We start from the raw sequence: 27,690 nt of genomic DNA on the forward strand, positions 1-27,690 counted from the left end.
GAGATTTCATTTGTAAAGGGTGTTTTTTCATTTACACCCATGTCCTGTGTTTCCTTTCCGTTATAATGCTGATCCTAGAAGGCAAAGATAGAAGGCATGCTTTCTCATTTTGTGTGTGTGTGCGCGCGCGCGCGTGTGTGTGTGTGTGTGTGTGTGTGTGTGTGTGTGTGTATTAGAAGGTAATGATTTCAAAATGAATCACTATCCTGAACAGACTTCATTGTCTGACTCTGATTGTATTTGCCCTTTAAGCACTGTCGTTGGCAATATACTTTGTTCCCACCAGCTCCCCAGAATTTCTAGGTGATGCTTTATTTCTCAGTGGCTTTCATACTCTGTTGTAATTACACGCTCACTTTAATAAAATGCTCTCTCTCTCTCTCTCTTTTTAGGTCTCTGTGTGGAGCCGGGTGATCCTCCTCTGCTCCAGCAGCCTCTGCAGACCTCCAAGTCTGGGATTCAGCAGATAATTGAATGCTTCCGTTCTGGTTTGTGTTTTCTTATTGTCCTTCATTTCATTCTTATTTATGAACTCCTGTCAGTGCTCATTCTTTCAGTTGAATATGTGTTGACAGTTTTCACAGTGGAGTGCCATAAGGAATTGTGATCTAATCCCAGTAACACATCAGCAGGATTGCAATCCTTTATACCACAAATGTTATTGATTTCTAATTTGTTTATTTAATAGATTAATTGGTTAGTCTGAAAAATATCAGCAAATTGCTACATTGAAAAGAGGCAACCCTGAACTGGATAAGGAGTTAAGAAAAAAGGATCCCTCTCTTCCATCCATCTTGCACTTCTTGATTCCTGAAGCCATGATTATGCTCTCTTGCGGACAAGGACATGAACAGCTGTAGACACTGTGGTCAGTCTGCTTGAAGTCTGCCTGAAAGGCACATATGTAGATGATGTATTGCAATGTAAAGTCTCCTTATCTGATGACAGTGAGCACTTATTAGCTGGTCTTCCTTTGCCCAGCAGTGCTTTACAGTTCCTCCTGGGTCTTCCCGAGGCTATATAACTATAAAACCTCTCCAGTGATTTCTGGGTCTACCCCCGGTTCTCTTCCCAGCTGGGAATGCTTGAAAAGCTTTCCAGAGCTCATGCCCATAGGTGAAGGTTCAGACACAGATTTTATTAAATCGAAAGCTTTTCCTTCCAACTAAGTCTCTTAAAACAAATCAACAGTACAATACAATAGTCATTAATATTCAAAATACTGTAGATTATGTTTCTGTTGAAATAATGATTATTCTGCTTGAACTCAGCCAGTTGTGTTTAGTCTGATCTTCTGCTCTGTACCTCTAAATTGTAAGCGCACTGTGGTTATGCCTTGCTGTTGTAATCCATGCCACTACACATATAGTTCTGAGCCAGTGGCAGAGGGCAAAGGATAAAATGAAGTGGCAGGTGTGTGTGTGTGTGTGTGTGTGTGGTTCTGACATCTGTGTGAGTCCTCCTAACGGTGTTTACTCTGATTTTTGCATAACATAAATGTGTCTATGTGCATATATATATGGACACATGTAAATAAAAGGAAGGTGCAGCAATGCGTCACATACCCAATAAAGCACTGAACAGATGCACAATTGAAATGAATGCTGAATGACAGTTTTTGAAAAAGTAAAAGTAATGAAAGGAGTGTAGTCCTTAATACAAAGACTTCATTATCATTATCAGAAATCCTTTAAAAGAACAAAGTACTAATTCCAGGGATTATGATATCTATCACAGTTACCCTACAGGGTTTTCATGCATACAGGAACTTATCATTCCTCTGTGATTAATCCTAATTTTCTATGCGGTTTCTTATATCAAGATATAATACAGAGTCTTAAAAAAAGTGAAAATATAAATGAATTCAAATTGTATCTAATAAAATGTCCTTCAGCATAATGATGCTGCAGCCAACCTACGCTTAGGGCTGTTTTTGAAAATACTGTATCTGTGCTTTTGACTCCTTAATATTTTCGTTGCAGGCACCAGCCAGCTAAAACACATGCTGCTAAGGGAGGTGGACACCATCTTTGAGTGTAAACTGTGCCGCAGTCTGTTCAGAGGCCTGCCCAACCTCATCACACATAAGGAGTACTACTGCCTATCACGCCTGCCTGAATCTGATGGTCAGTGACAACGTGCCTAAGCATGAAGACACACATTCGTCAACATGTCTGGAATACATCTTCATGATCCAAATTCTGCTGAGAAAGCCCCCAAAAGAGCAGAGAAGATATCTGAAAACTCAGTAATAAAATCAATAGGTACAGCAAGAACTGGGGACAGACCTTTTGTGAAGACTGGGGGCATTCAAATTAACTTGTTAACACCCCCAGACAAACTGTAAGTCCCCGGATAAAGCAGGGATCAAACTTCACTTCAGCTTGAGCCCCATAAATCCCTGAGGTTACCCACACACAAATGCCCTTGGCAAGGGGAAAAAAAGCCTCTGATTTCTTTAACGTCGCCTTCTGCTTCTTCAAATTTGACTTTATCTCACTCCCAAGGTTCCTTTACTCTCTTTCATGCCATCTGTCTCATACTCATTATTGTCTCTGTCTTTGTACACACAAACCCACATCCCATTGCACATCTATCCATCATGCAGTTTCTCCTCTCGTACTACTAAGCAGAGTGACTTTGAACTCGCACCATTTGTTTTATCTACTCCTCATTAGCCATAGTATGAGTCCACGTCTCTTTGCTTTACAAGAGGAAGGATGTACACTAAGAAAGTCTTCAAGCAATTTTTCCATTAGCTTTCTCTGCTTTCTTTTAAGAAACAGTGCTGTCTTGGTATGAACAGTCAGTTATATTATTTACCTTGTAAAAAAAAAAGTCTTTTAATTGTATCTTATCTTCATCTGCTTTTTGATCTGTGCGGCAGTAAGTACAGCTTTGTTTTTGTTTTTCCTAATCGGGAGTCTATCAACTAAGGTTTGTTGTGTATTATATTAGAAAATGACTCATTCATACTTGTTCAATACAGGTATGACCCATGAGGCACTACATAACAGTGCAAGACAACCCTACAGTGCAGACACTGACATCATGATTACATTGCCAGTAGCGATAACAACCACAGAGGCAGACTTTACAGTAACAGCACTGGTAGCTATAAAGTGTGTATAAATATACCAGAGGATAACATATGTGGTTATTCAAAGAGCGTAAATTTCCTTGTGCCATTTAAGGTGGCTGTGTATGTCTCAATGTAGAGCTAGTGAGGTATGTTAGTCTATAGCAGAGGTGTCAAACTCCAGTCCTCGAGGGCCAGCATCCTGCTTGTTTTTGAGACATCCCTGCATTACCTGCTGCTGATTACCTGGTTTACATGTGCTTTGCCAATAAGAAGCTACAAGGGCAGACTAGTTGGAAAACAAGCAGGACAGCAGCCCTCGAGGCCTGGAGTTTGTCACCTGTGGTCTAAAGCATGTCCATACAGTATAGACATGCTAGAGTGTAAAATATGACTGAGTGAGTGCAGCCTGTGTTCACTCTCTTGGTGCCCCAAGCTTTGAGGAGGCTTGCTGCCTGGGAGAGAAAGCTATTTCAGTGTCTGGGAGGGTTGGTTTGGATGCTCAGATATGCCGGACAGCAGAGCAGTGAACAATTGATGGGAGGGCTCTGTAGAGCAGATACAGTGTTCATTGTATAGTTCTGTAAGTGGTAGAGCCACAGTGATCTTCTCTGCTGTCCTTATAATCCACCTGAGGGACTTTAAATCAGTTTTGTTGCAGTTCCCATACCACACAGTGATTTATAAGAATAAAATAAGGGCTTTATTATTGTTGACGAAACCCTAATCCTGTCAAGAATAAACATTTGCATTTACTTGAAATAAAATACTCTTTGTGGATAAGGATATGTGCTAATCTAAAGTTGCACAGAGACGGTGTTTTGTAGCCCTGCACCCTCATCCATTCACTACACAACCTGAATCACCACAACCACTCTACACTCCAACCATATTAAATGTTGTTTCACTCTCTCCTCTTTTCAGTAGCACAAAAGAAAATTAAAGAGAAAAGCTGGTCGGCCCCTGTGAGATTATTTTGTCCGTTTAGATTTGGGCACTTTTATCTGATGCCTTTGTGCAATTTGCCACAGGTCAGAGATTTTAAATGAATACAATGACTGCTTCTGTTTCTCTTTTTAATAGTATGATGTAGCAGCTCATTAGGCCAAATTGCAGTCTTTCAGGTGATGGCATTACAGCTGAATGAGGATCATTTTCCACTAATTAAAATCTTTTCATTTTGGGTTACCTTGTCTTCATGATCTTTTTTTCCGATATATATTCAAATATCCTTTCTAAATGGGTGTTGTCAGTATAACATGGCTCTGTAGTAACCTCATGTGAACACAGCCGGTATTAGCATTTTATTTTTAGCAAGGCAAATGTTTTCATGACAAATTTCTAGCTTGCTCTTTATAAGGCAGCTGCACCAGAATAGCCTTCAAGTCATACAGACTTAAGTTCAGCTTCTAAAGATTTCACTGAGACTGAACATCTGTGTCACACTCATATACTTGTGTTTATTTGTGTTTATTTGCATACATTTGTTTTTCTTTTGTGTATTATGTGACAAACAGCTGATTGATTGTTTCTTGGGATTTTTCTTTCATAGGTTCATCAGGTGATGACAGGCAGAGTGTTGCCATGAAGGATTTACTGGATGCTATCTACCCACGAGCCGATCGGCCAGATTACGTAGTCCGACTGGAGCCCATTCAGACCACCACAAAGGCTGTGTTTCAGTACCTCACCACAGAGGAGGAGCTTGCTCGGTTTCCATCACACACACCCAGGTCAGCACTGCGCTGATGGAGTAAGATGTACCACAACTTCTAAGATCATGTCTTTTCTTCATTTCTGATATATTTGTATTTCTTGCAGTGCCAGAGAGAGTCCAGTAAATTGGGAGGGCGAATCAATGGAAAGTGTGGAGAATAACCAGGCAAACCAGACAGCTGGACCAGAAAGCCACAACAGCCCAGGACACAACCAGGGACAGAGGAGATGGGAGCCTGAAGAGGAGCCTAAAGAGGAGCAGCCACCGCCTGAGGACGAGGGGTCCAACAGTGGGGTAGGTGTTGCAGAGAACAAAGACAAAGCGTTGTCTTGTTTGTGATGCTGAGTAACTCAGTCTTATTTCTCTCACTCTCATTCAGGTTGAAGATGTGACAATCTCCTGTTGTCTTTGCGGTCAAGACTTCAACTCGCGCCGCAGCATCAGACGCCACTGCCGCAAAATGCACCAGACAAAACTCGAGGAACTCAGAAAGTTTACAGAGACACGCACAGTTCCTACGAGCTTGCTGTCCATGGTGAAAGGTATGCAATCTGTATTTGTGCTGGTAAATTGACTAGTAGTTTCTGTTGTGATTTTCCTGTCCTGACAAATTATAATATCTAACAAAACTTACTTAAAATTGTGTCCTTTCCCACAATCCTCCTTGTTCTTTAAGAAAAAAGAAAAATAAATGGATCTTTGCATTACTGTAATATTAATAACTTGCTCCCTCTATTGTGTAACAGTATTTTGCATACCCTTACAATATTTGTAAAAGTTATTGACTTGTTTTTACAAAGAACTGACACTGAAAAGCTTCTTTTGGTTCCTCTGTTATTCACAAAGGGTCACCACATCAGATGGTATGCCCTTCCTGGAACAGCCCTGAAGGCATTTGTTTCACCTCCCAGTCTCTCAAACTGGGGATCTTTTGAGTGTTAGGTGAATGTAAACCTTCAAAAAATGTTCATGTCTTTAGCCTGATGAAGTAAAAGGCATTTATTACTCATTTAAACCTACCTCGAGTGCCTGGGCTTGAATTTTTTTAGATGTCATTTTTGGTAACATTGTTCTAAACATTCCACGTGAAGTATCGAATTGTGGTCATTTGCTATTATTCATTGTTCTTTGTGTTTACCTACCATGCTATAAAAAATTATGGTTTTTTTTAATGTTAAATGAAATTTTTACTTTTCCGCAGGAATTATCGTTCGCAATAATAACCCTTTTCATGACACCACAGGTCGGCCGAGGACACTCAGCACACCTACTGGAAAGTCATGTCCAGTGTGCCTCAAAACCTTCGCTACCAAAGCTAATGTGCGACGCCACTTTGATGAGGTGCATCGTGGTCTGCGAAGGGACACCATCACACCCAGCATCGCCTCACGCCCCGGCCAGCCCTTCTCACTGGAAGTCACGCCTCCCAGAAAGAGCAGCAATGCCTCGCCAACACGTGGCCACAGCTCCAAGTCCACCCCTGTGAACTCTAAAACATCATCTTCAAACCAAAACCAAGCCAAACCTCAGACTCAGCTCCCGGCCTCGACACAGGCAAACTCGGCATCATGCCGCTGCACGCTCTGCAAGAGGAATTACAGCTCACAGGTAGGGTTTGTTAATAAGTTGGTATTTTGTCGTCATGTAATTTGCTCCTTCAGAAAACAAACGTGAATTAATTTTTGAATTTCAATTGTGTGTTTCAGCTCATGTTGAAGAGGCACATGCGTATAGTCCACAAGATATACAGCATGAAAAGCAGCAAGTCTTCTAGTACAGCAACGTCCACCGCTGCAGCAGCCACTTCCAACAGCAGCAGCACTAACTTGTCTGTCAACAACAATGTCAGGGTTAAGGAGGAAGCAGTGGAGCCCACGGATGAAGAAGACGACGAGGACATTGTCAGCAGTCCAGCACCTTCTCCTAGTGACAGCACTGGCACAGCTAAAGCAGTTTCTGTGGCACACAATGCCACGAAGGTGAAGGAGGAAGAGGCCCCGTCAAGCCCAAAAATGACATCATTATCATCATCATCATCCTCCCGTGGGGGAAACGCGTGTAGTGGCAGCATGGCCACCAAAATGACGAAACTGTCAGTGGGCTTTGACTTTAAGCAGCTCTTCTGCAAGCTGTGCAAACGACAGTTCAGCTCACGTCAGAACTTAACAAAACACATTGAGCTGCACACAGACGGCAACGACATCTTCATTAAGTTCTACCGCTGCCCTCTCTGTCGCTACGAGTCGCGTCGCAAGCGCGACGTCTTGCGTCACGTGACCGTAGTTCACAAGAAGTCATCCACGTACCTCGCCAAGATCATGCCCAAACTGGAGAGTAGGGCAGTGAAGAGGCTAGCAGAGGTAGTCCTCAACAATTCGAACAAGAGGACAGGCAGCAGCGTCAAAGAGGAAGTGAACGGACGTCACGCTTCGCCGTCTTCCTCCCCCTCACCTCCCGTCACTCGTAAGCAAGAGTGCTCCACAACTGGCCCAACAGCCTCTTCAGCCTCCTCTTCCTCTGCCCCACCTCCAGCCCCCGTCACTCGTAAACAACAGGAGCTGTCGTCGACAGTCTTCACCCCGTCCCCTCCCGTCACCCGTAAGCAAGAGAGACAGCAGACCCATCAGCACCACCCCATCAGCCCCCCGCTGACCCGTCGCAGCGAAAAACACACACACCAACGCAACAACTCCTCCTCCTCCACCAACACCACCACCACCACCACCTCTTCCTCACCCAGCAACCAAACCCCACACACGCGGCGACATGACGCCCAGTCAGAGAGCAGCACGGGGACATCGTCCACTGAAGTCAGAGTGACAAAGAATTTCTCCCTTCACGCTTGTGACCAGTGTGGACGGGCCTTTGCTAAGAAGGTATGACTGACACGAATTCTCCCTGTGAGAATAGGCAGATACTGACAAAGACCAAATAACCTTTGTTTATACCACAGAAAGTCTTACAGAGGTTAAAAATGTCAACAGTTTTAAAGAGTGCTCTGACCGAGACAGGAAGTAGCACAAATTTGCATTTAAATGAGTCACCTTGGACTCTCTGCAGTTTTCTGGTATATAGGCAAAATGATTAATTGATTAATCAAAGTCATCCATAGATTAAGCATTCATCCGTATGCTATTTTTCCTGCAACCACAACATTAAAACACATTTGGCCAGTAGTGACTTCATAAAATGAAAATAAACCACTAGCATACATCTGCATAACATTTGAATGTATTTGTGAATGATTTTCCTCAGTTGTACCTGGAGTCACATAAGCGAAGCCATCGTAACGCAACGACAGCAGCAGCCAGCAGGAGGAAAGGAGTCAGCACCCGCTCCAAATCCCTGGTTTGGTGAAAAACACAGTGTAAGAACACAGTTTCCCTCCAGTGCAGCGAGTCCGCTGCTTCATCACAGCCTCGTTCTCACCCTGCCAGTTTGTCTTTTTGTTTTTTTGTCTCCCTCTCTGTTTCCTGATGTGTGTGCCAAAACTGCAAAAAGACAAGCTCCTGCAAGATGCATTTGTACCTGAGCAAATCTGTAAATGTCGGCTTGTGTTTGAGATGGGCCTGTTTCCTTTGTGGCAGGAAATGTGTGTTTATTTGTTAGTCTTGAAGACCACTCCCTGGGCAGAGATGAGAAATCCCAATCAGCCTCCTCCTCCTTCTCCTCCTTTAATTAACCGCTTGGCATGATTTACCAGCTGTTTCCCGCATGCTCACTCTCACTTACTTCTCTGTGTATCACTCTGCTCATTAGAAGTCTTTTTTCTTACCTCCTGCTTCTCCCTTGATTCTTCGTTTAACTCATTCTGATCATTTTTTTACCCTCACTTTTACATCGCTCTCTGTCTCCACACAGACCCCCTGGAATAAAGGGTTAGCGAGCCACTAACGATGACAAACTGGAAAAATAATAGGCAGATGGAGCAAGCACAGGAAAAAGATGATGGAAATGTGAAGGAAACAAACAAAAAAGGAACAACGGAGCCCGATGGAGGAGTGAAGTACAAACAGTTTTATGTTCCACATTTGCTTAAGAACCAAATATATTGTTGGAATCTCACATTCATGTATAATTTCATGATGAAGCCAGCCAGCATGCTGGATGGTGGCGCTGCTATCTACACAGAGACTCACTACTGGTATATATATTCTCTATTTACCTACTACAAGATGTGAATATGGATCCATATGCAGATGACTAGTTTGTACTGCTTTGCTCCTGTAAACGGCCTTTAGTAAAAGGATGAAGTTAATCTATGGGTGTGTGTGTGTGTGTGTGTGTGTGTGTGTAAGAGAGGGAGGGAAATCAGACCTGGATTGTGGTCTCTGCAAAAAACAGACTGAGAGATAAAGCTAAATTAACCCTACACAAAACGAACCTATATCCTTACAGCAGCATTTCATTAATTTATGACTTATATGTATGTCCATATCTTAAATTGGGTGTGATGCAGACCTATTATATTCAGCTGGTTCATCTGCTTTTCCCCCTCTTACTTGATTCCTGTGTTGATTGGACCACTTTTGTGCCCTGCTGTCTTTCCAGGAAGAGAAACTGTAGCCAAAGTGTTTGATGCTCGCCTTAGAATTGAATAGTCTCTATTTTGTCACGTACATTGTCCCAGAAATTTAAACTTGTCGGATTTAGTCAGCTCTAAAGTGACCAACAAGTTCAGATGTTATGAATTACAGGGTACAGCCAAAGAAAAGGAAATACCAGAGTGGATTTTTAAGTTTTCTTTAAAGATTTAAAAAAACAAAATGTGTGCGTGCTTCTTCTAATATCACTTCAATCAGTTTCATGTGGTAATCACTGTTTTTTCTGCCTTATCTACTTGGTGTGATTGCATGTTTGTAAAGGGTGTTTCCTTTACCATGACAGTACCCTGTACCACCAGGTTATCCTTCCAGAGAACGTTTTTGTACTCCGGAAGGAATCTTTCACTTTATAGAAATGAATCAAATTCCCACTTATAAAAGTCTGAAACAACACGTGGTACAGCAGGGGAAACATTTGGACTATCAAACTGACAACCTGCATGCTAAATCACAGCGAGAAGGAACTGAACAGCACATTATGTGGAGTAATGTGTGCTTGAATGTTTGCAGGATGTGACAGGTCACCAACAGCCATACTGCCTTAGATCTTAAACTGTTAACTGGAAGACATTATTTTCTTACCACTGTCATCTTGCTGATTCTTCCTTTAGTTACTGTACTTTCCATCACAGGTCCTGGTAGATGTGTCTCAACCTCAGTGCCTAAAGCAGCACGCATGGCAGGTTTGAATAATAAGAAAGCCACAAATCCAGAAAGCAAAACTATTAAATTCCCCTTATTTAACAATTGGCATTAAGTATTTTGTTACATCCACTTAAACATGCAGGGGCATGAACTTTTCTTTCCCTTCTTACCTGTAAGATTGTTTTTTGTTGTTGTTGTTGTTGTTTTTTTTACCAAGTACTGTATGAATTCCATTCAAAATATGATTTCCTGTACCCAAACTTGAGAGGGATGGAAGGGTTGGGGTTTACTTGTTTGCTAACAGCTCCTGATGGTAGTCTTTGAGACACTGGCACATAAGAGTTGGAAAGAAAGGATCAAGGAAGACCAAAAGCAGATATGTCTTACTGTTCAAACAGAAAGCCATGAAATGGAACAAAACCTGAAAAAAAGGAAAGACCAAACTTTATTTTTATAACCCAAAATGCTAGAGCAGCGAGGTCTTGACAGTGTGTATATATCGATCCATCCTGCACGGATGGTATAAATAATAGTTCTAATAGTCAAAATAGTTACTCACTTGTGTTGGTTGGCCATATGCTTTGAACACGTCTGACTAGTTACAACTCTGTAATTGTTTATTGCTGAGGCAAGCTTGCATTGTTCCACCATTAGTTCTTTTCTTTTTCTTTTCTTTTCTTTAAATCGTACACTGTTTGAAGGAGGAGATTTTGTTGTTGAAATGTGTCCAGAAGAGAGCAGGAATGAAACCTCAAGAGACTTTTAGATTATTATTATTATTATTTTTTAATTTTGACATTTCTTTAATCATAAGTTGTAATGTTATTAAGCTCACCTTCTAGAGCATTTGACAAGCGTTAGAAAAGCCTTTCAGTGACAAGAATGTTGAAACCAACCACTTAAATAAAACTATACTGCTTTAAACCTCAGTAGGTTGTTGTGTGGCTTTGTCTTTTTTTTCTTTCTTTGAAGTGTGAGTCACCTACTTCAATCAGTCTTGTTTGTTTACAACATTTGCAGATTTCATTTGGTTTTTCAAGAATTATGTCTTTGGAGACTTGGCTTTTTTTCCAGCTTTCCATTTTCCCCGCCCAACATTGCTGAAATGCATCTTTTTATTTTTTAATGCCACTGAGTTGTGGTGGTGACAGTAAGAGACATTTTATTGAGTGCAGGAAATATTATTCAAAGATATGAACACATCTCTATTCGTAAGTACAGTCAAAGCCCAAAGGTCCATAGACAGTGAGCCACACCATTACACTGGGTAATAATTTCAATCTCTGCAAACAACATTGTCAGATTGCAGGTTACACATGCTCACTGGCCATTTTATTAGGTACACCGTATTAAGCTGCTCATTAACACATACATATAATTAACCAATCACATGGCAGTAGGTCAATGCTGCTGCTACTAGCAGTGTCTGCCTGTCAAGACAACTTGCTGAACATCAAACTGAGCAGCATAATGAGGAAGAAAAGCGATTTGAGAGACTTTGTGTGTGGCTGTTGGTACCAGATGGACTCTTCTTTCTGCTGATCCACGCAACCATCTCTAGGGTCTACAGGTAAGAGGAGGATGGTTCTTGTCGTTGAAGCAAAGGTATGCAGAAGAGCATCTCTGAACACAGATGTCAATGGTTGAAGAGCTGATGAGCTACAGCAGCAGCCACTCCTGTCAGCTAAGAACAGGAAACTGGACAATAGAAGATACTGTCATACCTGGATATCGTTGCTAACCCCTTAAAAGTCCAGCCACCCATCTTCTGGTGGTCCATTCTAGCAGGATAGCCATACCACAAAACTCAAATCATCTCAAACTGGTTTCTTAAACGTGAAACCAATAAGTTCACTGTAGTCAAATTAATGCTACAGTCACCAGAACTCAATCCAATAGAGCAAATTTACAGCAACCGTGTGATGATATCATGTCAATATGGACCAGACTGTCTCCAGCATCTTGTTGAGTCTCAGGCATGCATAATTAAAGCAGTTCTAAAAACACAAGGTCCAACCATGTACTAGCAAAGTCTAATTAAAGAAGTAAGTGCATAAGTCATGTATCTGGTGGAAATACTCGACTACCTTTAAAATTGCCCGATACAAATCTGTCACTTACTCCAATTTCAGTAGACCTATCTAGAAATGAAAGCTCTTTTGTATAAGTACTTATTACAGCTGTTTGTACCATAATAACATTAAAAAAGAACAAATGTAACGTTTTTGAAGAAGATTTCAAAAATAAACTGAAAGGAATTTGGCACGTGAAGAGTTTAGTCATCACTGTCACAGGACCTACTTCAAAGTTGATGTCCTGAGCTAAGGGGACCTGAAAACAAACAAACAAGCCAACTTATGTACAGAGGTATAAAATGAAAGGAGATGGAACAAAATGTACCCATTACTAGTGTAGACATGAAGGTTACACTTTAACTTGAAAGCTCATTTTAGTACACTTCTTATATTGGCCAATTGAGTCCATAGAATTAAAGCTCATGTACATATTTATAAAAAGCAAAACTTCAAAACTGTTTTATTCAACTCCTGCCATGACTTTTTTCTTTTGATCTTTCTTTCTTTCCTTTCTTTTAATTTTCTTTAGGAATTTGATAACGCTCACCTGCCCCTTTCCTGTTGCAATTACAAGACATCCACCGCTAGATGGTGCCATTGCTCCGCGTCTATGCACCTACCTCCGAATCGGAAAAGCCACAAATTGGACGTGTTGCGCACATCTTACACGCTGTCACATGAGGGAACACCCGGGTCTGTTTCAATTGCCTGGTTTCTGACTCCACACAGCTTATCAAATTGTTATTACACAGCAGATGGGATGCGGTTCATTTGTTTAATTCCATTCACCACAAAGAACCATGGCGCTATGATTGTACAAAGAGGAAGAGGAGGGGTGTGTGGAAGGGGGAATCAATGGGCGCAGTAAAAAAAACCAAACAAAAAACGGACTGAAGTTGAAGCAATTAAGAGTGTGGCACAACCGCCTGAGCATATTCTGATGACTTATTAACGTGTTCTAATAACCAACGCCTTCCACTGTGGAAACAATCGATCCGATTGACTGGTAATAAACTTGATTGAATGGGTGGATTCTGCTGGACGACAGTGGCGCAATTAGAGGATGATTTGGTGCAGGCGGCAGATGCAGACCCGACGCCTCCAATACATACATATGTTTCACGTAGAGCTGGGGGACAGGGGGGTTCGCGCTTCGTGTGGCAGCTTCGTGTCGTGCGCTGTCCTTTTCAGCACCGACAACCTGGAGAAGGGGGGGTGTTGGTGGTGTTAGTGTGCGCGCGCGTACGCAGAGCAGCGCGAGCGGACTTCACGGGAAGGGTTTATGCGCAAAGTGCGGAGAGCTTAGAGAAGGAGCGGATAACAATCAGGTGGGTTTTAACAGCGTTATTGAGCGTTACTGACGAGAGTCCGCGCATGATGAATTCCTGCACTCTGTCCCCCCCTTCATCACCCTCTCCTCTCCCTCGCTCTCTTTCTCCCTCTCTCCACACCTCTCTGTCTGAGATTCATTCCTGGGCATCGACTTCATTACAGGCAGCCTCCCTCTATTGTCTCCATTAACAAGTGCGGAGTTAATAGTTGATTTTGAGCCCCTAAATCAGCTCTGTTGGTCACGACAGAACACTTTCTTTTCTTTTTTCTTTTTTTTCTTGTTTTTGTTCTTGTGTGGCAGCTGCACAGATCTGCTCCTTTCTCCAGTCATCGCCATGAGGATTGTCTAAATTGTCTTCAAATTCCTTTTGCTGTTGTGGAACAAAGAGATTTTTACTTCAGGATATACAGATATATATATATTGATTGTGTGTGTGCGTGTGTGAGGGTGGAGGTGAAACTGCTGAGTTTCGCAAGGAAGTTGCTTTAGACGGACAGGGACCCCACGGAGCCTGCGGGGGAGGCTGGAGCCGGAGCATCACCGCTCGCACACTGGCGGATGATTTGATTTTCCTCATTTCCGAGGTATCTAAACACGCAGATTCTTTTCTCCACGTTACCAAATGCGCTGATCTCTTTTGCATTTCTCAGCGAGGGTGTGTGTGTGTGTTTCCCACCTCCCCTCTCTCTCTCTAACACACATTCCTTTGCTGAATGGTTTTGACCAGTCTGTGTTATTCATTGTCTCAGTTTCACTGCTTCTTACTTTTTGCGGGATTTTATTGTTTTATGCATTTTTTCATTCTCTCTCTCTGTCGTGGATTTCCCCACGGTGGTGGCTGGGTGAGTACATGCTCTAACAGCACCCGTTCAAAGGTGTGTTTTACTCAGGATTGCGTGGTTGTGTGTTAGGGGAAAAAATAGAGACATGATATAATGAGCATGAATTTTGCTCCTCCAGATATCATTGCACGGGTGTTTCTCTGCTTTTACTGAGGACGGCAGTGTCTTAATTAGGCTGCAATCAGAATACCACCACTGCTGTACCAAATGAAGCCCAAAGGGCTGCATAATGAACACACACACCCCTAGACTTTGATCTCGCACAGTCTTATTTTTGAACCTGTGAGCTCTGCGTTATCTTCTGACACATGACTTAATCACATCAGAAGCATGTGTGTGTGTGTGTGTGTGTGTGTGTGTGTGTGTGTGTGTGTGTTTTAAAGGGATGCGTAAGCTTTTTTCTGCGTGCCCCACTGATGTGTGCTGAGACTGGAAACAATCAAAAAGGCTTTAAAGGACTAAGAAAAGTATTTTTCCCTCTGGAGGTAGCATTCAGGGGTAACGTGAACTATGTTTGGAGTGTTTGGAGAAGAGACCAGGAGAAAAAAAAAAATACAATCAAGTTCAGCCACGTTTCATTTATCCATCTACAGCCTTGGTTAGGGTTATAACAGGTTGAACGGAAGTCGGATCCAAAGATTTGTGTGAGTGTGCCTGTGTTTTGAGGGAATCACCACTTTTTTTTTTAGTGCAGCGGTGGCCTATGAAACAGCTAAAATAGAAAAAAATAAATAAAATAAAGTGACAGCGAGAGAAGGGAGGAATAAAACGAGGCATGTATGTGAGAAGATGAAGGAGGGGGTGGCGAAGAACACCTACTTAAGGGGAAGGTGGAGGGGGGGGGAGAGAGGAGGATAGGGGAGAGGACAGGGCAGCAGAAAAGCTATCACTTTCTGAAAAGAGCAGTGGACTCTCAAGAGAGATGGAGACGGCCTGTAGAAGGTGATGCGATGCAGCAGCGAGGCAGACAAGACGGTGGCAGAGAGGCAGAGCGTGGCAGGGAATAAAGAGAGAGAGAGAGAGAGAAATGGAGGGAGGAGGAGAAGGAAGAATCTGGAAAAAAAGTGAGTGAAGAACCCCCCCAAACCTCCCTACTTGACTACACAACCAGAAGTGGGCAACAGGCTCATAGACAGCCTGCCATGGGTGTGAATTAAAAAGAGTGATGAGCCAGCTGCAGCCTTTCGGAGGGTGGGGGGGTTTAACACTTCATCGTTGAGCACATAAGCGTCACATCAGCGGGAGCCTCCTTCTTCGGGATTTCTTCTGCCTCCTTCTAGGCTGCCACATGGGAGAAGAGAGAAAAAAAGCAGATGTTTGAGCCTTCACAGAGTGTGACAGAGGCTCCGATTGGAAAGCCAAATAGCGGTAGCCAAACTGGTTAAGATCAGCATAAGCTCAGGTGTGTAGGGCTGCTTCATGAGCGTGCAGACAAAGGATGTCTTTTCACCTCTTAAACTTGATAATCCTCAGAGGGCGTGAGTGTAAATGAGACAGGAAACTTTTAATAACCTCGGGGCCTCAGCTCAGTCACGAGACATTCGCACGTTGCCCTGCTCTGTGTTTTTTTTTTTTTTAGTGCCCCACTTGAGACGTTTGCATGTAGTTACATCTTGAACCAGTGTAGCTGTTTTTTTAAAAATCATAAATGCCCCCTTTCTGGTTTTAAAAATATTCATGCGGTTTGCTCCCTGTTTGGGAATATCAGATGCCTGCCAAGTGCTAAGAGCTGCAAGGATGAACTTAAAAAAGAAGAAGCAAAAAACAGGCAAAAGGATTGACAGAAAGCTGTACCACAGTTTAATGGACCCCATTGGAATATACTGAGACGTAGACTTGAGCTGGCTATAATCTAGTGCGGCTTAATGACTGGGGGGCCCCGGGCCTCAATTTTAACCCATTCTCTGCTTGAATTCAAGGCGAAAAGTGTCGAACACACAATGTTGCAGGGAGAACACTGTTAGATGAATCAGAACTGGATAACCTATATAAAGCAGGGTTTTTAATCGTAGCGGGGGCTTGGCCGTATGAGTGGCTTTGACCTAATTCCATTTAGAGTGAAGAGAAACTGATGAATTAATTGGGACAGAATCGAATTATAAATGGATTCTTCAAGAGTGCACCTCACGCTGGGATGAGATCTGAGTCCAGAACTTGTTAGGGCCTCCCGTGGGGGAAATCAAACAGGTCTGCAGAATGGTTCAGAAGTCTTTAAATGATGCTTGGCTGTCATTACAGGAAGGCTATGCTGTTGTTTTATGGGGAGACGGTGAGAAATCTTTTTTTGAAAACTGCTCTGGGATTTGATTAATGGGCCAGCAGACATATACAGTTCAAGATTATGAGGACTGTAGCCAACTCCTAAGGAGTGCTGGACATTTCAGTATTGGGTAGTGCAAATGTTTAACCCTGGAGAACCCATGGGATCAAATTTGACCCCATGGGTTCTCCAGGGTTAAGTTAAACTAATGCATTTAGCGTTTTTTTTTTTAAGGGCTATTTTACATAATAAATGGTCAGGATTGAAAATGGGCCAATCTCCTCTTGTGGTAGGTAAAAAACAAAACCCATAAAAATGATGCACGGTTGAGGATATGCAAATAAAGCAGGGATGTCAAAGTGACCACATACTGGCAAACAGGCAGATTCGTTCTATACAATATAGTTGCAGCTTTCACAGCTATAAACTATCGTTGCAAAAAGAAGAAACTGCAAATCTATAGTCATTTAATATGAAAAACTCTTACAGGATGATATAGGCAAGGCTGTAATGACTCACTGAAGCGGACCCAGTGCTGGTGTAGGTGGTACCTTCAGGTCCAGTATTGTCTAGGTTATCACATATGTGCTGTTTATTCCAGGCTTTAACGCTTGAAAAAGGAAAGGAAAGATTGAGCATGTTTTAAAACATGAATTCTCACGGATCTGTTATTTTCTCTAGGAAATGTTTATGTTTATTTACCTTCACAGTACGACTCACACGTGCATACACTAAATATAAAGCGACAGCCAGCAGCCAGTTAGTTCAATTTACTGTAAAGATTGGAAACAGGGGGAAATGGCTAGCCTGTTGCATAGTCATAATCATTTGCGTAAGCTGTGGGTGGAAAATATCTTGGCAACTTCTTAGTGTTTCCACTCGTTCTCAGTCTTGATATAGTCTGCTGGCTTCTGTTTAATGACCAGACATGACCTCACCTGACTCTTTGTTAGAAAATGAGTAAGCCGTTCCTCCTGAAGTCTTCCTTTAACATTAGGATACAACTCAGTAGTTTACTTGTGCTGAGACACTATTCTCTAAGGGAAGAAGATAAGGATGAAAAGAACTATGCGGCCAATTAACGGGCTTGTGTGTGTGAAATAGGCCACCTCAAAAGAAACGCTTGTGTGTATTTGGGTAAGCAGGACAACTATAATAAAGAATGACGTTTTAGAGTGATGGCCTAAATGTGTGCAAATGATGTAATAAGATTTACACTCGCTGGTCACTTCATTATGTACACCTTGCTAGTACAAAGATGGACCCCTCCCCTTTTGTTTTCAGAGCTGCCTTCATTTTTCCTGATGTCGATTCATTGAGGTGCTGGAAACATTGCTCAGAGGTCTGATGACCATGACATGGTCAGCAACAACACAGGTAGACTTTGGTGTTTCAACAATACAAAGAAAATATCCTGCATCACACCAGCGTGATCCACTGACACAAGGCAGGATGGATGAATGCTTTCATGTTGTTTACGCCAAACTCTGATGCTACCATTCAAATTTTGCAAGAGAAATCAAGACAGTTAGACAAAGAAAGTTTTAGTGAGCTCATGCAAACTGAAGCCTCAGTTTCATGTTCTTAGATGGCAGAAGTGGCACCCGGTGTGGTCTTCTGCTGCTGCAGATTTGAAGTGTTGTGCGTTCAGAGATGCTCTGCTGCATACCACTGTTGTCACACTACATTTTTCATTAATACAGTAATGTAACATGTTACTGTACTAAGTTCATTAATTATATTACATTGACAATTATGTCCATACATAACTCATACAACGGTTCTTCAGTCCACTAAAACGGTTCTTTTAAAGGGGAGGACTAAAAAAAAAAGCATCTTTTTTCTTCCAGCTGCTCCGGTCAGCGATTTCATGTTCTGTGCAGAAAATGTTGGATTGGTCTGCAACTTTTGAGGAGTGGAAGAGTGAACACTGCTTTCATTTTATTTTACAAAAGGATAATAGTGCAAAATGTAAACAGACAGGACAGAAACAGCAGCATTATCTGGCTAACACAACTTCGGCTTTTTGCAAGAATCTGCACAGACAGTATGCTAAGGCAATGCCAGCAAAGAATCCAGAGTATGCGCTGACCCCAATAAGCTGCCGGCACCTGAACTTTAACAGGTGACACAGGCAGGCAATGTTTTTAAATTAAAATTCAGTAATTCACTTACTTTTTTCAGTAATACCGGTAAGTGATCTGTTGCCTTGTTATCAGCTCAGAGCAGTCTGGCCAAGCTCCTCTCACACTTGAACAAGTTATTTTTCTGTCTTTTCTTTTTTCTTTTTGACCATTCTCTGTAAACCCTAGAGATGGTTGTGTGGGAAAAGCCAAACAGCCACGCCATGTTCAAAGTCACCTAAATCACCTGTTTTTGTTGCCATTCTTATACTTAGTTTGAACTTCGCCAAGTTGTCTCAATCATGTTTACCTCCTTAGATGAACAGGATTTCTTCCATTTTATTGGATGATTAGATGTTTGCATTAATGAGCAGCTGAACAGGTGTACCTAATGAAGCGACTGATGCGTGTATATCAACCAAACACCCTCGGTTGGTCTTAAATGCTAGTGAATTGTATATCTGATGCTTTTAACAATAGATTTCTTAGAAAAATGGATGGAAAAAATGTTTTTTCACTAAATCTGTTAAGTTGTAGATTAATTAACCCACTTAGGGTTTGATTACTTAGGGGCATTAACAAATTTGCATAAATTACCTCTTCATGCAGCGTTAGTGCAAAATAAAATCTATGATTCTAGATCAGGGTCGAATTAGAGATTAAATCCCCTGAGGCATGAACTAATGGAAGCACATTAGCACCGCCATCATGTAGAAATCAACACGTTTGTCAAAACCAAGTTTTAAAGTCATGTTCTTCAACATGACTGCGAAATACAGCATTGCTCACCATAGATAGAGCTACAACTCTCCCTACAGGAGTGAGTTTGAAGTAGTCATCTGGTATCATCTTGCAGGATCTTCTCCAGAAAGGGACTCAACATTAATGCTAACTGTTGTGATTTGAAGCTCTGTGCACATGTGTGTGTGTGTGTGTGTGTGACAGAGAGTTTTGCGCTGGATGTAATGTGTTCATTTAACTGCAGCAGAAACAGCAGGTGTTTGAATGATGCAGCACACTTGCTCCACAGCAGCGCTCTCTGTCTTTTTCACCGCTGACTCTGCTTCTCCCTCTCTGTCTTACATGCTTTCCCTTTCTGTCTCTCCTCCCTTATCTTCATCTTTTTCACCGTCTGTGTCTCCTCTGTCTCTCCCCTGCTGCCTCCCTCGGCTCTCTTCCTCTCCCTCCACAAGCAGGTATCCACGTGCCTTCGTGCGAATAGCCCGAGGAGCTCGCCAAAAGGTTTCTGTGCTGTCATTTTAGCAGCTGTTCCACTCATCGATATGCCAAGACAAGAGACTGTGTGTATGTGTGAGTGTGTAGAGGTGATTATGAACTGACAGACTTTGGGATTTCAATTATAGAACTGAAGTGCAAATTCTGACAGTTCCGCTGGAAAGAATATGCCCATGTGAGCGTGCTGGCGAATGAGCATCTGCGCATTTGTTGTGCTTGTTTTTTTGATATATTTCAGTGCATTTTTTCCTTGCCCTTGAGTGGTTTTACACATGTTTGTCAGGTGGACCTTACATCCTTGCAGCAAGCTTGATGTTCACATCACATTGGGCACTCAGACATCCTGTTTCTGTCTCTCTCCAACAGGCTCTACTGAAGATGTGACTTGTGGATTACACGCTTTACTCCCTAAATAGATTTCTTCAAATTCACTGACACATTTTTGCACTACCGCTGGTTTTGTTTTTTTTGTTTAGTTTGTTTGTTTAGCTTTTTTGTTTCTGTGCTGTCTTTTGGATTATGATTTCCTCATGGGGCTCGGTTAGCTCCATCTCTGGGGTCCTTTACCCCTCCTTCATCGACCAGTAGAAAGGCCCAACATTTATATTCATTCCAGAACTCTCAGTTTTGGAATCCTTCCTCTGAGATCTGCTTTGTTAACTTCTTCATTGATCATGGAACCACGGTGGAGACCAGTTTCCTACCCCTTGTCTCCCTCCTTCATCTTCCTCCTCGTGGCTACTTCTTACACTTGGCTCATTCCCGTCGCCTCCCCTCAGCGAATCCCCACAGACCCTCAGGCAGCACCAGAGTATGCCCACTCCATCCGACTAGATGGCGATATTATACTCGGCGGATTATTTCCAGTGCACGCCAGAGGGGACCGTGGCACGCCATGTGGCGAGCTAAAAAAGGAAAAGGGCATCCACCGCTTGGAGGCCATGATGTTCGCCATCGACCTGATCAACAAGGACCCCGAACTGTTACCCAACATCACACTGGGGGCCCGGATCTTGGATACCTGCTCCAGGGACACGTATGCTCTGGAGCAGTCCCTGACGTTTGTACAGGCCTTGATAGAGAGGGATGGATCCGATGTCCGCTGTGCCAATGGAGACCCTCCAATCTTCACCAAGCCGGATAAAATCGTAGGAGTGATCGGAGCTGCAGCCAGCTCGGTGTCGATCATGGTGGCCAACATCCTACGCCTGTTTAAGGTAAGAATTGACACACCACTGAGCCGCTTTATTTTTGTTGTTGTTTCTTTTTCCTTCTCCCTTCCTATCCTCTCTTTCTTTGCATTTTGTGTTCATATTTGGCTTGAGAATACGAGTTACACGGGGGGGGGGGTCATGGCTACAGCTCTCTTCAATGCTGCAAGTTCAACAAGGCAGAAGAGAGAGAGAGAATTTTTGGAGTGTTTGGTTTTGCCTTTCAAAGCCTAAAGTGTGATTTTATCTCATGTTCAGATGTGTGTGTCTATGTGTGTGTTCATGTGTGTTTGTGTGAGCGAGAGAGATGTGTCAAGATGTGTCAAGTGATGCTTGTAAGAAAAGGGTTTTTGTGTGTGTGTGTGTGCATATGCTTCTGCTGTGCAGCTTAGATCATTCCTGGCTTGTGGTTTAAGCCAGATAAAAATGGCTGCCAAACACAGGTATCAATTACTGCTGAAATCTGTCAACAGACCCTTCATTCACTTACAGTTTGTGTTTATGTGTGTTTGTATGCGTGTGAGCACATGTGCTGTATGTTTCCCCGCTAGGACATCTCTTTGTGTCTCTGTGTTCTTCATCACACGCGTGGGCCTAATTGAGCATCCTCATGAGTGCTCATGTGTATGCTGTGCAACGGTGTCCCTGCTCATGTTTGTGTCCTTGCAGCAGCTCTCTTGTCTCTGGTTGAGAACAGTTGTACCTCTCTCTCTCACAGAGTGTATTTCTATGAGTGCGTTTGTGTGTGTGGTTCTGTTGTCATCATTAGCTGCACAGGCCTGATGGATAACCATATGATTATGAAATATGAGTCCAGCGATGACGCCCATGGCATTTCACATCCACATCTATCCCACGCTCTTTCACAAGGTGTGTGCGTGTATATGGTGTGGCCATGCATTTTTCACCTGCCCACTTTCAGAAATCCATACGCTACAGGCGTGTGAAAACGTACAGGGCTGTGAGAGCGCACATGTGTTATTGAATGCACTTGTTAACAACCAGCTCGCGCTTCAAATGGGAGATTTGCATATTAAACAACAACGGCAACAACTAAACATGATTTATGCCAGGATCTGTCACAGCAACAGCGCTCGAACAGAGCCTTTCTGCCTCTGTGCCGTCTCATTCTCATTTGCCTAATACGATTTAGTGTCTTTTTGCGTGTGTTTTTATGCGCGTTGCATGTCGGTATGTTTTCTGTGCTCGCCGGCGAATGTGCAAACCAGTGTGTTTGGTAAAGCGTGCCAGTGTGATTATTTGCAAACACGTGGGAGTCTTTTAGGCATTTATCTGTACATGTCCGATGGTATCAACCACATGCTTGTGGCGGTGGTATTGTGTGACACACGACTGTATCTTTCTCTGCGTGGTTTAACATGAATAATGTACCATGGCTCGCAGTATGAAAATAGTATGGAGGACACACACATGCTCACAAGCAAACATATGTCTTTTTTAAATGGGTTAATCTGACAGCGCCAGTCACAGCTAGTCGCCCACTCAACACAGGGGGCTCAGAAAGCAGATACAGAAGTGAGGGAGAGTGTGTGTGTGTATGTGTGTGCGCACGCACGTCTTCTAATCTCACAGCAGACAAAAGAGATTCAAACAACAGATTGTGTGAAAAAAAATCTAAATCCTCAAGAAAACAGATTTTATTTAATTTTTGAACCAAGCTTAGCTGCAGAGGGAGCCACTCACTGACAGTCACAGCTGAGAGAAATCTAGACAAACAGCATGACGTTATTGGAGCTTTTTGTGCTGCTCGTCTGTTTTTAAAAGATCTTCATGTCAGTTCTGCACTGTGGGATGAGAGCTAAGAGGCAAAGGGACTGACATGAGAAATAATAAGATAAAACTTTGTTCATCCACATGGTGGGAAACCAGCCATGGACCAGGCAGCGGAATATTGGGACGCAAATTATACAATCAACTCAAAACTATTAAACGGAACTACACTATATTGCCAAAAATGTTCACTCACCCATACATATCATTGATTTCAGGTGTTCCAGTGACCTCCACAGCAACAGATGTAAAAAAAAGCAAGCAGAGAGGAATGCAGCCTGCTTCTACAAAATTGCATCCAAGCCTTAGATCACCAGTGCAATGCAAGGCATCAGCTGCAGTGGTGTAAAACACAATGAAGCTGGACTCTAAAACAGTAGAGATGTGTCCTCTGGAGTGCATCTTTGTCTGGCAAGTCGATGGCCGAGTCTGGGTTTGACGGTTGCCAGGAGAATGGTACTTGTCTGACTGTATTGTGCCAAGTGTGAAGTTAAGTGGAAGTGGGATTATGGTTTGGTTTTTCAGGAATTAGGCTCCAGTGAAAGCAACTCTTAATGCTTCAGCAGGCCAATACATTTTGGACAATTTTATGCTCCCACTTTTGTGGGAACATTTTGAGGAAGACCACTTTCTGGTCCAACATGACTATGCAACAGCGCACAAAGCAAGGTCCATAGAAATATAGCATAGATCAATGAGTTTGGTATAGAAGCCTGCACAGAGTGCAGTCTTGGCCTGCACAGAGTCCTGACCAAACCCAATAGAACAGCTCTGGGATGAATTAGAGCGGACACTGTGAGCCAACATCAGTGTCTGACTTCACAAATGTGCTTCTGGAAGAATGGTCAAATTTCCCAACACACTCCTAAACCTTGTGGAACACATCTCCAGGTGAGTTGAAGCTGTTATAGATGGAAAGGGTGGGCCAACATCACAGTCAATCCAATTGAGAATGGGCTGTCACTAAAGTGTTTAGGCAGATGAGTGAATACTTTTGGCAATTTAGTGTATGTGGAACAACTGTCAAGGTTCATTTGTTGATTTTGTTTTGACTTAATACATGAAAGGAAAATCAAACTTTAGTACTGTATAACATACTTACTGAGCACAGTGTTCTGGAGCTATAGTCACACATATTATCTAGATCAGCAGTTTGCACCCTATAGGATTTCGAACCTGCAAACTGGGTCATGGAATGTGTCTAAGAGATGATTAATGGGATTGGAAGGCAATAAAAAGCACATCTTCTCCACAAACCCTGCTTTCTGTTATATCATGCAAATTGCTTGCCTGTATACTGTAGTTTTACCCCTGAAGGGCTCTAAAATATATGAGAAAGAGAATCAGTCAACTCATAATCTACTTTACTCCGAGATTAGAGCGAATAAGAGAGCTCCAGAAATGTGGGCAATAATTCCACATTGCCAGGGAAATTGGATATGTGGAAAAGAAAGGCATAGCTACAATTGAACCATGAAGTTCATCTGTAAAGTGCACGTGATGGATGTTTCCAAATGATTTGATGGAAATGCAAAACACCAGCAATAATTTTACCCAAGCTTGTGTTTCTGTCACATCAGTTTGTCTAGGCATTAGTCACGGGTTCATTTAAAAGCAGCATGATTCTCTGACTTCCTCGCTTCCATTTGTCCCCTTAGAAAACTAGATTTATCCTTCAAATAGTCATGGTTTAAAATGAATCTGTGGGACAGCAGATGTAATGCTGCCTAATGAGCTCTTTGTAAAACTTTGGAGCGTTTTCAGCTTGCGTTGTTTGTTGGATTGATGGTTGAATTGAATTAATGAGGTACTATTGATTTATACGATGAAGACTAGATAGGTGCTGCGCTGGGTTTTTTCACAAATTGCAATTTTAACCTGGAGCCTGAAACATCCTGTGTATTACAGGGCTGCCCACTCGTTTCCTGATTGCTGTTTCTGCTAATCAATAACCTTGAGGAGTCCACATTTTTTTGTCTTTTCTCTCATATTTTGTCTTAATTTTTCTCTACAGTTATTCACTCACCAGCAACTATCTGCTTCATCCGGGTTTATTGATCGTGTTTGTGCACGGATGGGTAATTACAAAACATTATGGATCCATGAACCTCCGAGACCTTTAGACAGCTGTCAGACCTCCTTGAAGCTAACCTTTGCTTGGGTACAATCGCCATATAAAGCTATCACTGTAAAACGCTGACAGCCCACATTGGCATCAAATTTGTCTCGATAATGTGGCTTGATATTGTCGCAAGTAGTATTTAAGACACTTTTACATCAGTGCCCCCCACCTCAGTGTGTGGCTTTGTCTGCTGTGTCGCCAGGAAATCATACATTGAAGTGAAAAGCACATTTCGCTCAATGACACCCGCACGCTGTGTGTCAGAAGCCAAAAATGAAAGTCAATTCATAAATTGATAAGTGGTGGCTTTTCCCTAGTGAGAGCTAATAGAATGACTTTGCCTTAGGGAATTTAGGAAACACTTCCAGTATGCACACATCTCTCTCTCTGTCTCTCTCTTTCACACACACACACACACACACACTGAAATCTCTACCCTTCATTCAATCAGCATCACTTCCACTTGACTCTGCTTGAAGCTTGCAAATACACACAGACACACTCTTATTTCCTCTGAGAAGACAACTTATTGTCTGTGTCTCTAGTGGATTTAATGAAGTTGTGTGTTTCATTTCCAAGGTCAGAGCAGGAAGCCTTTTCCCACGCTCTGCGACATTGCTGCACATACATCCAGTTACTCTTGCACCGGTGGGTGAGTGTATGTGTGAGGAAGACTCATTGCCGAGAAACCTTCTTATTGCTTCCATAACTCAGCTGCAGCTTCCCTTTCTTGTACGTCTGGAGAATTAACTGCTGCACTGTGCAATATTCATTTGCCCGCATATTACCGCCACCTTGATTGCTTTCCTGGGTTTGTTGTTTGAGCTGTATTTTTCCACTGTGACAGGTACATCCTGGATCCCAGTAGTAAGCTGTGACAGTTGCACAATGAGTTAACTGCATATATGAAAACCTCCTTATCCGTGGGCACTGCCTGTCTCCAAACAGAATGCACAAACAGAAACCCAATAACAGCCCAGTCTCACATTGATATGTGTAGCAGCTACGCTAGTAGCATAAAACCAAATGGAAACATGTGAGGAAGTGTGGTAAACAAAAGAATTCCTCGATAGTGACTTGAGGCTAAAAAGCAGCCAATCCCTGTGCTAATGGCCTCACCAGAAAACAAAACAAAAAAATGCTTCTATAGCTACTTTCTCCATTCTTAAAAATGCCCAAAATATATTCTCATTGTTCAGTTTTAGCTTGCATGTTTAAATTATTAGCCTTATTAGGCTAAGGAATTAAGTCACTTAACACGATCTCTCCACCATGTATGTGGTTTTTGTGCCCTTTGGAGCATTTTAAGGAATTTATCTGAGAAATGATATATTGTAAATGGCTGGTTATGTAGTTAACTGTACTAACAGAAGTCACATGCTAGCACTGTTAGCAGGGATCTCTCTGCTATCTGCTATTCACTCCTATAGCTTGCAGAAGCATCTTGCTAAGTGTAGCATAATACACTGATACAGTACATGGACACGCCTTGCTTGAGTTGAGCTGATATTTTAGCTTTCCAGTCTCTCATCCAACTATGGTCCAATCCAATATGCCGATGAATATAATACCAAACTCAAGACTTAAAAATATCAACAGATTAATCTCAGTTTGATCTGCTCAAAGACTTGTTTTCCAGAACTCTGTAGGCTTTTTTAGATGTAGTCTGGCAAGGTCAAATCTGAGTGTCTTGTTCTTGAAGTGTAACCAGTTGTAAACTTCCCATTTCCATTTATGAAGATATCTCTTGATTGTAGACTTTGAGAATGATATGGCTGTAGAAAGCCCTTGAATTGAAGATGAAAGATGGCAATTTAGTTTTCACCTGGTTATGTTAAAAACACAAGTACTTGCCAATAACAAAAAAAAAAAGAAGACTGTGGCTCCACTTAAACTCTTTCACAATATTAACAGCATTTGAGAAATCTCCATTTTCCGTTTTGGTGTGAACAAAATCACATTCTTTCTGTTAAAGAAGCGCTGGAATGGAAATTACTGAGAACATATGTTTGTTCAAGCTGTTGAAATGCAATGACGACTGAGAGTTTTGCTCACTTAAAACAATCTCCTTTTCAGACACATCATTGCCTTCTGAATTTACAAATCAATTTGGCATCAGGCTCCACAACGATGACAACGGCTGCATTAAAATGCTATTAACAGGAAATGCTGTAATTTTATTCGGATGCTTATTCAGACACAAGTCTGAAGGGATTTGCTATTAGTCTCAAGGTCAGGTCGGTTTGTTACACGGTCTTGTTCTAATCCTGCACACTCTTTGATGAAATAATGACAGGAAAGACACCAGTGAGCGGAACGCGTGTGAAGGAGACTTTGCAAGGAAGCGAGAGAAGAAAGGGGAATTAAGACAAGAAAAGAGTGAAGATTGGACAAGGAAAATAGACAGAAGGATAAAGGTACAAATAAAAGATAAAAAAAAAGGCAAAAAGCCAGAAAGACGGTGAGCAGGGGAGAGTGTGACATTCTCTAGAGTGTAATGATATGGTGTTGATTTCTTTCATGGAAACATTATGCATTAAGAGGGTGATGATAATGAAGCCACAGAGCACTCCGAAAAGCAAGCAGGAAGGCTCATTAGGACATGAGTGGGTCTCTGTTTCGTGTTGACTTGTGCACATTGCTTCACTCCGA

At 42.3% G+C, this 27,690-nt stretch overlaps 2 protein-coding genes across 14 annotated transcripts in view; both read left to right on the forward strand.

The window, feature by feature from the left end:
• The window catches only part of znf800b (zinc finger protein 800b), a 31,847-nt gene extending 20,879 nt beyond the window's left edge, over window positions 1-10,968 (forward strand). For all 10 annotated transcript variants that reach the window (XM_013908809.1, XM_013908813.1, XM_013908815.1 and 7 more), the window contains 9 exons: window positions 393-488; window positions 1,983-2,126; window positions 4,632-4,812; window positions 4,901-5,090; window positions 5,176-5,338; window positions 6,040-6,404; window positions 6,503-7,672; window positions 8,052-8,163; window positions 8,658-10,968. In XM_013908809.1, coding sequence (XP_013764263.1) covers window positions 393-488; window positions 1,983-2,126; window positions 4,632-4,812; window positions 4,901-5,090; window positions 5,176-5,338; window positions 6,040-6,404; window positions 6,503-7,672; window positions 8,052-8,153 — 2,411 coding nt within the window. In that variant the 3' untranslated portion in view covers window positions 8,154-8,163; window positions 8,658-10,968. The remainder of the gene's footprint in view (window positions 1-392; window positions 489-1,982; window positions 2,127-4,631; window positions 4,813-4,900; window positions 5,091-5,175; window positions 5,339-6,039; window positions 6,405-6,502; window positions 7,673-8,051; window positions 8,164-8,657) is intronic.
• A 2,307-nt stretch (window positions 10,969-13,275) lies between these two features.
• grm8a (glutamate receptor, metabotropic 8a) overlaps window positions 13,276-27,690 on the forward strand; it is a 292,622-nt gene continuing 278,207 nt past the window's right edge. For 2 of the 4 annotated variants that reach the window (XM_005725266.1, XM_005725263.1), the window contains exons 1-2: window positions 13,606-14,037; window positions 20,281-21,131. In XM_005725266.1, the coding sequence (XP_005725323.1) occupies window positions 20,589-21,131 (543 nt within the window). In that variant the 5' untranslated portion in view covers window positions 13,606-14,037; window positions 20,281-20,588. Of the gene's footprint in view, window positions 13,449-13,605; window positions 14,038-14,177; window positions 14,296-20,280; window positions 21,132-27,690 lie in introns of those variants that run through there. The other 2 variants (XM_005725264.1, XM_005725265.1) reach the window with 2 other exon arrangements.

The sequence above is a fragment of the Pundamilia nyererei genome, unplaced genomic scaffold (genome assembly GCF_000239375.1).
Source record: "Pundamilia nyererei isolate P.nyererei 1_Seehausen unplaced genomic scaffold, PunNye1.0 scaffold00014, whole genome shotgun sequence".
Classification (NCBI taxonomy): domain Eukaryota; kingdom Metazoa; phylum Chordata; class Actinopteri; order Cichliformes; family Cichlidae; genus Pundamilia; species Pundamilia nyererei.